Below are 14260 nucleotides of genomic sequence, written 5' to 3'. Positions count from 1 at the left end.
ATACTTGTATATATATAACAACAAAAACAACAACTACAATGTCTTTATATTTGATAACAAAGCCAGACAACCAAATATTCACTTATTTATTACAATTTATAAATCAAAATATAAACATAAGATATTTATTAATAACAATTATCTTATATCCAAAAAAAAAAAAAACAAAGTATTCTTTACTTATTTTTAACAATCACTGTTTTGATTTTAAACTTTAACAAAAAAGGGGGTTTAAATTATTGTTGACCACTAATGAGACACTAATAAAATTAGATTAAATTATTTTTGTTTTTTAAAAAAAGATAGATATATTTGGTCGAATTAATAATTAATCAACCAATTTCTCTAGATTTTGTTTTAATGTACAAATGGTTTGTTCCAAATCGGTAAGCGTATGAATGATTGTTTGAATCGATTTCTTTCTTTTCTTTGATTCTTTACCGATTTGTTCTTGCAACTCTTCCACTATACTCTCTTTCATGTCATTGACTTTGTTGTTAAGTTCCTTCTCTACAAGCGATTTAATATCTTTAAAAGCATGTTGTTTGAAATGTGTTGAAAATAGATCGGTAATCGAATCTTTGATTACCGATTTTAATTGTTCGGAATCATTGACAATCTCTTTGAGATGTGCTTGATCAATGATGATAGTTGATGTATTTTGATGATTATGATTATGATTATTATTATTATTATTCTTGTTATTGTTATTGTTGTTATTATTATCATTTTCCATTGGACTTCCAAAATTGATTGGAATGGTCGGTGCTATATAATCGCCATCCGAAGAATCATCAGGAGATGAGTTGTAAAAGTTGTTTGGTTTTTTCTTGTGTGAACTTGAAGGCGACACTATCAGGGTTGCTGGAATGCCAGGTGAGGAGTAGGGTGTCGAGGAAATCTTAAAGCTGTTGTTGTGTGAAGAGGGTGGTGTTGGTGGTGTTTGAGTGACTTGTGTCGCTTGACTATTAATAGGTATGATATTGTTATTTGAAAAATTATTATTGAAATATATATTATTGATAGTTGTTGTAGTCGTAGTTGTTGATGTTGCTAATGTATTATTATTATTATTGCTACTACTGCTATTATTACTACTGTTGTTACTACCGGGTTGACTACTTCCACTAGCATTAGCACTACCACTGTTGACTACAACGGTGTTGGATTGTGTACATTCTATTTCCTCTTCAAAGTCGTTGTAGTCTGGCAGTGACGATGGATTGTCATCGAGCAGAGGTATGGTTGTGTCCATCTCAGAGTTTGGTTGAAGTAGGTCGTGTGACTTGAAATCGCTTGCACCAGACTCTGTAGAGGTGTTGTTCTCGTGTTGACCATCCAAAGCAGAGATCGTCGAGTAACTTGAAAATGAAAGTGCAGATTTCGATTTGATTGGTGTAATAATATCGAGTGTATCTTTAAAAGCTGTTGAAGTGGTGGTGGTTGGTGGTGCTGATTTATTTTTCTTTGGTGTATTCATTATTTGTGGTTGAGGTTTTTTAGAAATCATTAAAGTAGGTTGCGTTGGTGATGTAGTTGTAGTCGTTGTTGTCGTTGATGTCGCTTTATAAATTAATTCTTTTTGTGTTCTATCTAAATCATGACTTGTATCATTCTCATTATTATCATCATCATTATTATTATTACTAATATCATTACTATTATTACTATTATCATTATTATTATTACTAATATCATTATTATTATTACTAATATCATTACTATTATTATTATCATCATTGTTATTATTACTATTGTTTTCTAATATGGAAAGAGCAATTCTCTTACGATCTCTAATGATTATCTTATCTTGTTCATTGTTATATCCATGCCATGTCTCATTGATCAAGCTATACTTTTCGTTCTTCAAAGTCCATTGATCATTTGTAGACTCGTAGGTTGAGACGACCTCTAGATAGTCTCTCATTACCAAGTCTTCAAGTAGGTATGATCTTAATTTGAGATCTTCGAGTGAAATCGGACCATACAAGCCAAGCAGATGAATTAGCTCCAGCTCGATTTGATCTGGTTGTATCAGGTTAAAGTCCAACACTATATCCTTCTCCTTCTTTACCATCGGTGAGTTCATTGTCGTCGGTTTAAAAGGTGATAAAGGAAACTCTAATTGTTTTCTTCTATGTGAAAGTGGTGTAATAGCTGCTTGTTGTTGTGATTGTTGTGGTGTACCAAATAATTTATTACCATTATTATTATTACCATTAATATTAATATTATTATTACTATTATTAATATTACTATTATTATTAATATCTTTTATAAATGGTAATGGTGAACGTTTCTTATTGGTAGATGGTGTTGAATTTATTGATTGCTGATCATAGTTTATACTATCGAATATCTCTTCAGAGTTTTGTTGATATTGAGGTTCTTTCTTTACAGTTATCCTTCCTCTTCTACCACCTCTTGCAGCTACAGGTTTCTTCTTGGTGGGAGTGTAGTCTCTGTCTTGTGTCTGTGTTTTCTTTGCCTTCTTTGTTTCCGGTATGAAAACAGGGTAGTCTCTGCTGTTGTTGTTGTCAGCCCACTCATTGGCCTCTTCGATAGCCTTATTCATTTTCTTTATATCGCCCGCCTTTAGTTTCTGAGACATAAGGTCTTTTGTATTATATCTCTTTATTTGTTTATCTGTTATAAATCCGCTAATAACATTACATTATTAATATAATAATAATAGGATAAACAATTATATCAAACATACTAATCTCTTGAGCCAAAGAAATAAACCAAGAATTGACCTTTCTTTAATCCTTTTAATGTAGAAGGACTGACTTCTGTTGTTCGAGCTATCCTAATGGGCCAATTACCCCACTCTCCGTAAGTAGCTGTGTATACTTCACCCTCCACATACTGTGGAGGTATGTTTATATTCGTTGTGATGATTGTGTTGTTGTTGTTATTAATAATAGTAGTATGATTTAACTTTGAACTAATATTATTACCACTACTATCACAACTATTATTGATATTATTGGTGTTGTTAATGTTAATGTTATTTTGTAATAGATTAGTTGAACAACAAACAATAATATTGCTGTTGTTATTGTTTATACTATTATTACTTATAATACTAATACTCATTCATTCATAAGTAAGTAATTTAATCTAATCTATTTATTATTAATTATTATTATTATTATTATCAATGAAGATATCTAATACCAATAGAAAAATATATTTAAAAATAAACAAAATTCATTTGAATAAAAAAAAAAAAAAAAAAAAGAAATATAATTCAATTTTAAATTTTATTTTTTCAATTTTTTTTTATCAAAAATATCAAGCTGCAAGGGTATTCTTTCTGAGTGAATCAAAACCTTCTCTAAGACTGTCAAAGAAATTGAATGATGATTTTGTTGTTGACGATGTTGTTGATGTTGTTTTTGGTGGTCTAGATGGCATTGTTGGTTCAGGTGTTCTACTTGGTTGAGATGCTGCTGTTGTTGTTCGTGGATGTCTAGGAGGTGATGTTGTTGGTATTGGGAAATCTATCGGTGAATTATTACCGATTTCTAAACCTGTTGTTGAAATGCCTTGACCAACAGTGGAATCGGATTTGCTTGTTATACTATTTGTTAATGGTCCAATTGTTGGGGTCTCATGTACAGTGGTGGAATTGGCTTTACCAGTAGAAGTACTAGCAGCTGTTGTAGATTCTGCTATTGTTGTTGCATGTTCAGTATGGATATCTATGCTTGATGTTGTTCCACGATGGGACGTCGCAAACCCAGTGTCTGTAGTTGATTCATGGACAGTTGTAGCAGGAGCAGTTGTAGCAGGAGCGGTGGTAGCAGGAGCAGTTGTAGCATGTTCTCCAGTTGTAGCAGGAGCAGTTGTTGCATGTTCGCCAGTTGTAGCAGGAGCGGTGGTAGCAGGAGCAGTTGTTGCATGTTCGCCAGTTGTAGCAGGAGCACCGGTTGTTGCGGATGCAGTTGTAGCAGGAGCACCGGTTGTAGCAGGTGTAGTTGAATCAGGTGTACCGGTTGTTGCAGGTGTAGTTGTGGGGGTGAATGCAGCTGGGTAGAGTACAGTGGCAGATACTTTCAAAGTTTCACAAACTAACTCACAGATTGCAGGATTGTAAGAAGCAACATTATGTTTGCAATGTTCAATCATATTGGCATGAGGCAAACTCTTACAAAACTCTAGGAATGATTCACTGCTGTCCGCGCACATACTAAGACAGCTATCTTTAAAGGGTTTCACTGGCGGCAAGTCCGGTTTTGGAACAGGGTCAACAGAATCAACTCCCATACTAAATAGATTTCCTTCCTTTACATTTTGTGAAAACAAACTGTTGGCTCTATCTATTTCCTCCTGTGTAAAAATAGAAAATACAACCGGCACATAATTCGAAACCAACAAAAATAGTAACAATAGTGCCAATATACTATTTTTTAAATTTATTATTTTTATCATATTTCTTTATTTCTTTAATATTTCTATAATTAGTTGTTTTTTGCTCTTTGCCAGTAGGACTAGAGGTTCTTTTTTTCTTTGATTATTTCTATCTATTAATTATTTTAAATATTATTTCTATTTATTTCTATTTTTATTATTATTATCTTTTATTATTTAGAAATTATTAATTATTGATAGAACTACATTGAGAAAATGATTTAAATAACCAAATGAATAAAATGATATTCAATCATCATAATCAAAAAATCACCACTAACAGTTCATACCAAATTTTCAAATGCACTTACTTACACTCATTCCTACAAATAATTACAAAAATATTAATTGATATCAGAACAACACATATACACACAATACAATCAAATTATTTTTTTGATGATAATACCTTTTGAATAAATATATGATTGATTGATTTAGTGAGTGGGTGTTTTTGTTTTTTTTTCAGTTGGGTTTCAAGCTCTAACAACATCATAGTGATAATAATAAATTATTTGATCAAATTCATATGAATTAATGTGATAATAACAGTTAAAAAGTAACTTAAAGGATACTTAAGAGGAGATGTGTAATTAATTGATAAAAAAAATAATTAATTTAATTAAAAATATTCAAATTTACATGATATTAATATTATGATTCTCTCTTAATGATTTTTGAACGATGGTTTCACATTGTTCAACGAATTGCTGACTGTTCTTTGGTTGATAGTAAATCTCATGTCCATTTTGTTTCTTGCAAAATATTTCACTGTGTGCATTCTTGAGGAACATCTGTGTGATGTTTGGATTCTTTTCAAATGTATCGTGGATGGAAGAGCATGTCGAGATGAAAATGTTCTCGACGTCTGTCGACATACCAGAGCTGATCGCCTGACCATTCAGTGCGTTATAACTGAAATAGTGATACATATAGTTGTTGGACGGTGAGATGGTGGTGTCACTGGTGATCTGTGGATTCTGTAGCGACGGGTCTTTCTCGAGCGTCTCAACGGTGCCAGTGTGATATTTGATCTTATTGAGGTAGCGGGTCGATAGCTGTTGAATCTCTTTCGAGATAACGGCGATCGAGATCGACGACCAAACAACCAACAACAGATCGACCGGAATGAAATTGGTAGAGTACTCGGCAGAGTTGTCACCGGGCACCACAGGCTGTTCCAAGACACCGGTGTAATCCGATTTGTAGTTGGCCATCTTGTTGTAGTCCTCCGGTGAAATATAGACAGTGAGTGAATCCTCTAGTGGATCCTTTCCAATCGGTTGTTTCTCACGCAACATCTTTATACGATCCAAAATCAACTTGGTTGGACCAAGCTCGATATTAGTATACAACAGATTCTCCTTTACAAAAATAGCACCACCCAAATGATCTGGAAATATTATATTATGAATCAATTCCGATGCTTTTACAAATGTTTTATTTGATCCCTACAACAGACAATAGTTGATTATCATATATTAATATCAATAGTTAAACAATAACAACAACAACAACAACAACAATAACAACAATAACTACTTACAGATGGTAAAGGTATGTATGGCATTGGTTGAAAAGATTTAGTTCTATTGGTTAGGATGTTGTCAGTCATTGATTGTGCAACGAGTGAGAGTATGTGTTTCATTTCTTTGTGGTTGTCAGGTGACGATCTGATGTCTTGGAACGATCGACAGTAGAAACAAAACGATTTGTAAAAGTAGTCGAGTAGCATCTGAATGGTGGTTGGTGGCAGCGCGTTCGGTGCAGTCAGGTAGAGTGTGTAGGTATTGACGAATTTATAGGCTATGGTATGGTGATTCATCACTACGTAGTCGACAAAGATGTTACGTGTGGCACTCGCAAAGTAATCGTTGATACTGTTCGTTACCTGTGAGAGCATACCACCATATAATGCCTTGTTAGATTGCACCTGATCGGGATAGAAGAACAGCGTTGCATTGGTCTGATCGGATTCCTCAGCTGGATCGAATGCGTCGAATATACTGAAGATCACCGACTGACTGTTAAGCATCATTGGTGGTGTCTCTTCCTCCTCCATTTTACTCTTCATATCTTTCTTTGATTGTTGTGGACTTTGAACCGATGGTTGTTTATGTGAATTCATTATCTCTCTCTCTCTCTCTATCTATCCTTTTATAGATAGATTAATAAACTAATAAATAACAATGAAATAAATAATATTAAATACACAACTTAAAAAATTAATAAAAAAGGGGTTGTTATTTTGGAAAATTCCTTTCCGTTTTTGCAAAAAACATTCTTTTTTTTTTTTTTTTGATACAAATATTTCTACTTTTAAAACAAAATAATATTGATATCAAAATATGTTAACCCTTACCAATTATTCAAGAATTGATAACATAATATTCAAAGTTCTTTGTTTGGATCTAAAAGCATAAAAAATAGTATAAATAGATTTCAAAGAAATTAAATTAACTCCTAAAGTGAATATTAAAATATATGTGATTATATATATGTGATTTTTATTAAATAAATAATTTATTCGCAAAACCAGATACTACTATTTTACATAAGAGATATTGGAATCATTTTATGATTCTTATAATTTATATTCTGATTCTGTTCTTCTGTGGTGGAAATAGAATATATACATAAGTACTTGTAAGTAAAGATATAAAATATATTTTTTTTGGTTTGGAGTTAAGAAATAAATAAATAAAAAATTTTCAAATAGAAAGATGTTATAATAAAAAATTTTACAAGAATAAATTGTATCAAAGAAGATTTCTTTTAATGAGAATAGTAAATTTTTTTCTTAGTTACTTGATCAGTCAGTCAGCGGCTGATCCAACAACAGTAGTAACAAACACCACCTCCACATAAAAGCTATAATCAATCATATGATTTAGCATAAACACATAAAACCACTAAACAATAAACAATCAATCAATAAATAAATCAACATTATTATTCTTAAAGTTTTTAATATTATTAATAAATAAATATAAAAATTCTAAACAAAAATCAAAAGAAGTTCGGAGGGGAGGTGTTCCCCTCATAATATTTTTAATTTTTCAAAAAGAATTAAAAATTTAATTTTCAAAAAAAAAAAGAAAATATTTTTGCTCACTAATAAAATAAAATGCTCTTTGATCATCAATGAATTTTTTTCTAATCAATATTTAACCCAAATACGCATTCCATCATTGGAAAATTTCTGTCATGTCAGAATTTTTTGATGTCTCAGTATTGATGAATACTTTAAAAGTAAAAAGTTTCATTGATAATATAGTTACAGGTACTTTTGATGTAAAGGTTACAGTTCACAGACAATGTATGTCACAATCTTTAGAAGTCTGTTTACGTCAGAAAAGATCAAGTGACAAAGGAAGAAACGATAATGCATTCACTATTGAAATTCAATAATGAACGATCTTCGAGGATCAATGTACCATTCACAGCACCACTTACCGATGACACTGTAATTAGAGTTAAAGTCAATCAATCCACTGAGTACAATCAACATGAAATCGGATTGAGTATGGTCGGTGGACACCCAACACTGGTTCGTCACTACGAGCAAGAGATCGAATTTGAACACCCCGGATATAGATTCTACAACTACTCAGATAAAGAGAACAACCACAATACTGAGTGGCCAGCGATCGATAGCTATTCAATTGATAGTCTGACTACACACTACTTTGTTCCTCAGACCTCAAGTTACATTGGGGACAATAGAAGATCCTATAGTTTTTATACTTCAAGAGAAGTTAAGAATTTAGAACAATTTGCAGATATAATATGCAATACAGCTTTGAAAATGAATGCCTTCTACATTATCATGTACTATACCGATCAGGATAACAAAGACTACCCGATTAGAGTGTATAGAGATGAGATTTCAGATTTCGATACACACGAACTATTAGAAAGCATTAGACTAGGTTATCAACATTGGAGACATTTGGCTTATAATAGATCGTCTTTGGAAGTGACAAAGATGAAACAAGTGTTAGACCTTACTAGATTTAGAGTTATCTCCCCTCAAAGTGATCCTGTATATGATGACAACGAGTATGACAATAATTTTAACGACGATGATGACGACATCTATGACAATGATTTTAACAACGATGACGACACCTATGACTACGATTATGACCTCACTATAGACTTGGGTGGTGGCAACACTTATACCCACACTTATACCTACACTTATCAATTGAGTACAATGACCATTCAATCAGTCACACTTAAACAACCCCACGATTAAATGTAAATTTATTTAAACATTTTTGAAGATATGCAAATAAAAATATTTAAACTTTAAATTAAATCAATAGAGAACACGTGAAACAATAAAATCATTATCTAAGTCGACGTGCTGAAAAACGTATAATCATAGTTATTAATTTATGATTTTAATATATATTAAAAAAATTGGAAAAAATTCTTATGATAACAGTTACAAAGAAGAATAATTTATTTTAATTTGAATATTTTTAGATTTTTTTAATCAAAGTCAATATTAGTAATCCGAAAATGTATCCCAATATGCAACTATCGTCAGAAGAAACATATAAGTTGTCTTGAATGCCCATAATCATTATACAAATGTGTAGAATGAGCCCTTTATAATTGTTTTTGATCTTGGAGATAACTGTGATTCCGATTGGAATGAATGTAGCACTATTTTTTCTACACTTCCAAAACAAAACAACAAAGAAGTCCAACAATTCATTAAAGTACATTTCGAATAAGCCATATATTATCATTTGTATTGTTTGTACACTCGATAAGCCCAGCAGTTCATTTTACTTTATCGATTTAGCACATTTGGTCAACTCTCTTTGCAGTAGTGATACTGGTGACACTGATCAAATAAATGTTGTATCACTATCAAAGTTATGTGAAGATTGGATGATATTCATGGAAGCATCGCCGTGGGTAGATGAAGTATATGGACAAAAAACAGGTTTAGAACTATATTCATTTGACATTGGTAACCAGTACTTCACAAATCAGATATTGAAACTTTCAAAAGAGAACAACTTTTATTTTGAAAAGATTCACAATATTTTAAATGGTAATATAAATTTTCTTCTATTTAACAATATATTTAAAACATTAACATTGTTTTGTTCTTTTTAGGAAATCCGTACTATCAAAGTGACCAAGGTGTAAAACCAACTCATGGATTTGTGGTTATAGATACAAATGAAAAAGTTGTTGCATTTTGTTTCATCACACGATACCCAACCCAAGATATTTATATTGACTATGTGTTTGTCTGTTCGACTCAAGGCAAACAAATAGGAGCAAACCTTTTTTGTTCAGTGGTAGAGAGTTTACAGCCTAGACCAAAAGTGATTTTTATTGAAAGTAAGATATCGCCACAGGCTGAACACTTTTGGTTCAATAAAATTCAGTTTACACCTGAGGAAGACAATGAAGGTCAAAAATTTCTAAAGATTGCTGATAGATCAAATTTTCAACTAATAAAATAGTTTGGAGCCTCTTTTGATGAATTTTTTTGAAATAATAATAGAACATTAATTGGTGACAAGTTGATATATTAAACAAGTAGATTAAAAAATGTCAGAACTTTTTATCTAGTCATTATTACTTTAAAAGTAAATAGTTTCATTGATATTATAGTTCCATGTAGTTCACTGACTACTTGATCAAGAATTTGAAAAATAAGGTGTACATCAAAATTCTTAAGATTAGATATCAATAATGTTAAGGCTCCAAAGAAAAAATGAAAATTTTTTTATTGTAGTTTTTAGTGTAGGTATTGGTTTTGAGAAAGAATAAAAACACTATCTGGTGGTACTAAAAACAAATAATCATATTTTATTAATTTATGATATCTTTATGAATATTTTTATATATTATATATTATATATGTGTTAATTGGCTGATTGTTATTTATATTAATAATAGATTTCTAGGTGAATTACCATCTTGAGATGATTCATCACCAGAGTTTGAATTTGAATTTGAATTATTATTGTTGTTGTTTGGATGGAGACTCTGTTGATGTTGTTGCTGTTGTTGTTGATCTTCCTTTTCCAACATTTCCATAATTGGATTATGTGAAATTGAAAGTGGTGATTGTGATCTTGATAGATTCGATTTAAGATTACCACTACTATTGTTGTTGCTGTTGCTACCTGAGAAATCAAAGAATGATAATGATGGTCCTTTTACAGATTTCTTTAGTATGTTCTTCTCGACTTGATCGCTAACACTTCGACTTCTACGATGACCAAACTCTAGCTTCTTCTTTCTAATCTCCGAGAGACCGAGGAATGAGGTGAGTGTACCGTTGCTCTTGCTCGGACTGACAGCGAGTGCTTCCATCTCCAGCTTCTTCTTTGATTCTCTCAGTTCCGATATGACACCCTCACTATCCTTCAACTGCTGTTTGATAATATTCATATCGACATTGACTTTACTCTCACGCTTACTAGCCAGCCGTTGATACTCCATAAGAAACTCCTTGGATTTCTCCTCCATCTGAATGAGTGATTCCAGCTTTTCAATCTGGCTGATATTGGTTCTGTGTCTTTCCTGTACGGACAACATCATTCTCACAGCATTGACAGCAAACATCTGCGATTGAAAAAACTGTTGGAAGAAATTCTGGTAGTTCTCATGGAGACACTCAACCACCTGTTTGTGATGATCCTCGAGGAAGTGAATGCTCTGCTTGTTTAGCAGCTCAATCGAGGAGGGTGCGTCGATCGATGTCGAATTTGTTTGGTTGGTATACATGTTATTGATACAAGTGATGACACCACTACTGATTTGTTCGACCATCCAGCTGTGATAGTCACGAAACGCCGATAACACCTCTTGTACATATCGATTCTTCAGATGGTCGTATGGAATGATCGATTGCAACTTGAACGTTTCTTTTCTTCGCATAATCAAAGTGTCCAACAATTTCTTTGAACCAGGCAGAGGTGGTACACTTCCATGATTGTATGGTAATATTAATTTCTTATTATCGATATCTACAATTAAATAATCCTTTTTCATTGATAATATATCTGCTGGAATCTCTTTTATTCCAATTAAAAATGGGACTACAAATAAAACAAACAAAAGTATTATTAATTAAAATGTGATTTGTTGTTGTTGTTAAATCAATCAATAATAATCTTACAAGGTGCATCTAAAGATTCAATTAAAGATTCTGGTAATATAGGTATAAAGCAACATTGCCAAGTAAATGGTTTTAATAATGGTATGAATGAATATCTAAAGAATATATAAAGAAATTAATTAAATAGTTGTATAAAAATAAAATAGATCTATACATACATAAAAGCTGAACAATTTCCTAAATTCTTTGATAAAACTAAAATGGATCTTTCCATCAAGGCATATGCAAAAATAGTTACTATATCTTCTAAATTAATCGATTCGAATGCTGTAAACAACGACCAATCGGCAATCAATCGATCTTCATTGCCATTCGGACAGTGGAAATCAGTCTTTAAATCTTGACCAGGTATTTTAAATTGAATCTTTTCTCGAATCGTTTCCATATTAATATTATAATACATATTTATTATATCCTAAAAACAAATAAAAAATAACAATATTCTTAGTTTAATCTTATATTCTACAACTGTCATCTCTTAACTATCTTACCATTGTAGCAACATTTGTAGGATCTTGTGATTGAGTCATTGCAAACAACATTAACATTCTCTCACGTTCTAAAACTGAATGTAAAACTTGGAAATGTAATTGGAAAAATGGGAATCTTGTTAACAAACAATATACTCTTGGTGCAATAAACTAAAAATATATTAATAAATAATTATAATTTTGTTAATATAATCAATGTTGTTTCTAACAAATGGATATATTAAATATTTACATCATATTGATCTCTATTCAATTTCTTTCTTTCAGTTGGATTTGCTTCTGAAGTTTTTACAATTTTTGGCTCTGGCATAAATGTTGGAAGTGTCTTTATATTACAACATTAATAATTATGATTCAAATTTGTTAGTTTATGTCAATTGACTCAAATTAACTAGTGATAATAATAATAATACTTACACTAACTTCCTCCTCTTTGACAATACAAACACCATAATATAAAGTTGAGGCTGTGTTTAGTAGAAATACGAAAGAGTGATCCGGATTCAGTAGATGCGAAAGGTTACAGAATGCAATTTGATTCAATGATGAATAGGATGAAGATCGTTGAGAGGATCGCGATTCGATGCCATTTGGGAAGCAGAAATCGACGATCATGTCGTTGGGCAGTGATTGACCCTCTGGATAGGTGTAGAGTATTTGTGGCTGGTGTTTCTGTCGTTCGTCGTGTGCACTGCACTTGATATCGATGGTCGAGGGCAGTCCAACCACGATGAAATGATCAAAGACTGCACCGACTCGCGAAGGTCTGACTCCACCAACCAACGGACCAGCACCGTTACTCTCGTGTTCATTCTTCAACTCACCAGTGACATTGCCAAGAGTGATCGGTGGTACCGACTCCCTTAGAGCGTCTCTCAAACTCGATTTCTTCTCTTCCTGTTGTTTCATCTGCAACTGCACTGCTTCCAACATTTGTTTTTGTTCATTTTGTTGTTGCTGTTGTTGTTGTAATTGATGTTGTTTTAATGGATCTAATACACCTGCATTATTATTATTATTATTGTTATTATTATTGCTATTTAGATTACTACTTATAACTCTATTATTAAGATTTTGACGTTGTGATTCAGATAAGAGCATTGAGAGATTCGGTGCAGATCTTGAGAGTGAGATCGGTAGCATCGGTGGATGTGTATCGTTTTCGTTGGATTTACTGGTTTTCAGTGGTGATGGTGATGGTGAGGTCGGTGTTGGTGAAGTGGAAGGAGGTGTTGATGGTGTTACTGAAAACAATGGAATATCATTGTTGTTGTTGTTATTGTCGTTGTTGTTGTTTGATTTGAGCGGTGCATTCTCTGCTATGGATGTAGGTGAACACTGTAGACTGTTATTGGTAGTGTTTGGTGCTGAATGTGAATTATGAATCAAGGGTGGGGGTGATTTCTCTATTGGATCATCAAGGTTACACTTTCCAAGAGTGGTAGCTAAATTATTGGTTTTCGATCTCAATGAAATCACTGGAGACGATTCTTCCATCTGCTTTTGTTGTTTCTCTACTACTTTTTCTTCTTCTTCCTCTGCTTTCTCCTCATCTACCACTTCATTTATTACCTTGATTTCTTCCACTACTTTCTCTTCATCTACTACCTTGATTTCGTCTACCACTTTCTCTTCATCTTCTACTATTTTAAGTTTTTCTAACTTGTTATTATCATCTTCTTCTAATACTTCTACTTCTTCTTTTAATACTTCTACCTCTTCTAATACTTCTTCTTCTTCTTTATCTGGAAGTTGTTGATCGGTCACTAACTCTTTGAGATGTTGGTCATCGACAGTAGGTTGTTGATGATTATGATTAGTAGTGACTTGTTCACTCTCTGATGATGATGCTGATGATGATGTAACACATTGCTCACTCATTCTCTCTTCGGTAGAACACACAACTTCTCCTTTAAACAGCTGATATAAGAGTTATCACACTACTACTTTAAAATGTAAATATTTGCAAATTTGAAATATTACTTTTTTTTTGTAATTTTATTTTATTTTTATATTATAATATATTTATTGTGTTATTTGTATATTTTTTTGTAGCCGGAATATCTGTGTTTTTGTTAAAGAAATCTTTTAAAAATAGACAAAAAAAAAACAGGTCTTTATAAAAAATAATCAGAATTTTTAATTTAAAAAAAAAATTGTTAGCAAAGATTTTAAAAATATTCAAATTTCT

General features: G+C 32.0%; 5 protein-coding genes across 5 annotated transcripts; 2 read left to right on the top strand and 3 right to left on the bottom strand.

The window, feature by feature from the left end:
- Positions 1-328: 328 nt before the first annotated feature.
- PPL_00812 (PWWP domain-containing protein) lies at positions 329-3099 on the bottom strand (the record flags this gene model as incomplete). Its single annotated transcript, XM_020571832.1, has 3 exons — positions 329-2660; positions 2720-2809; positions 2870-3099. 3 exons carry the CDS (start codon positions 3097-3099, stop codon positions 329-331), a joined length of 2652 nt encoding a protein of 883 aa, XP_020438355.1.
- Positions 3100-3297: 198 nt separating this feature from the next.
- On the bottom strand, positions 3298-6544 carry PPL_00811 (uncharacterized protein; the record flags this gene model as incomplete). Its single annotated transcript, XM_020571831.1, has 4 exons — positions 3298-4335; positions 4357-4408; positions 5059-5842; positions 6322-6544. The coding sequence occupies 4 exons, from the start codon at positions 6542-6544 to the stop codon at positions 3298-3300; spliced, it is 2097 nt and encodes a 698-aa protein (XP_020438354.1).
- Positions 6545-7623: 1079 nt separating this feature from the next.
- On the top strand, positions 7624-8677 carry PPL_00810 (uncharacterized protein; the record flags this gene model as incomplete). The annotated part of the gene is made up of 2 exons (XM_020571830.1): positions 7624-7735; positions 7776-8677. The coding sequence occupies 2 exons, from the start codon at positions 7624-7626 to the stop codon at positions 8675-8677; spliced, it is 1014 nt and encodes a 337-aa protein (XP_020438353.1).
- A 404-nt stretch (positions 8678-9081) lies between these two features.
- Positions 9082-9911, top strand: PPL_00809 (uncharacterized protein; the record flags this gene model as incomplete). Its single annotated transcript, XM_020571829.1, has 2 exons — positions 9082-9490; positions 9556-9911. The coding sequence occupies 2 exons, from the start codon at positions 9082-9084 to the stop codon at positions 9909-9911; spliced, it is 765 nt and encodes a 254-aa protein (XP_020438352.1).
- A 424-nt stretch (positions 9912-10335) lies between these two features.
- Positions 10336-13950, bottom strand: PPL_00808 (DENN domain-containing protein; the record flags this gene model as incomplete). Its single annotated transcript, XM_020571828.1, has 7 exons — positions 10336-10926; positions 11431-11498; positions 11579-11673; positions 11737-11993; positions 12070-12219; positions 12302-12394; positions 12487-13950. The coding sequence occupies 7 exons, from the start codon at positions 13948-13950 to the stop codon at positions 10336-10338; spliced, it is 2718 nt and encodes a 905-aa protein (XP_020438351.1).
- Between the last annotated feature and the right edge of the window lie 310 nt (positions 13951-14260).

This window comes from Heterostelium album (assembly GCF_000004825.1).
Source record: "Heterostelium album PN500 unplaced genomic scaffold PPL_scaffold1, whole genome shotgun sequence".
Lineage (NCBI taxonomy): Eukaryota > Evosea > Eumycetozoa > Acytosteliales > Acytosteliaceae > Heterostelium > Heterostelium album.
Note: the sequence above shows the minus strand (reverse complement) of the source record. Positions and strands in the feature narration are given on the sequence as shown.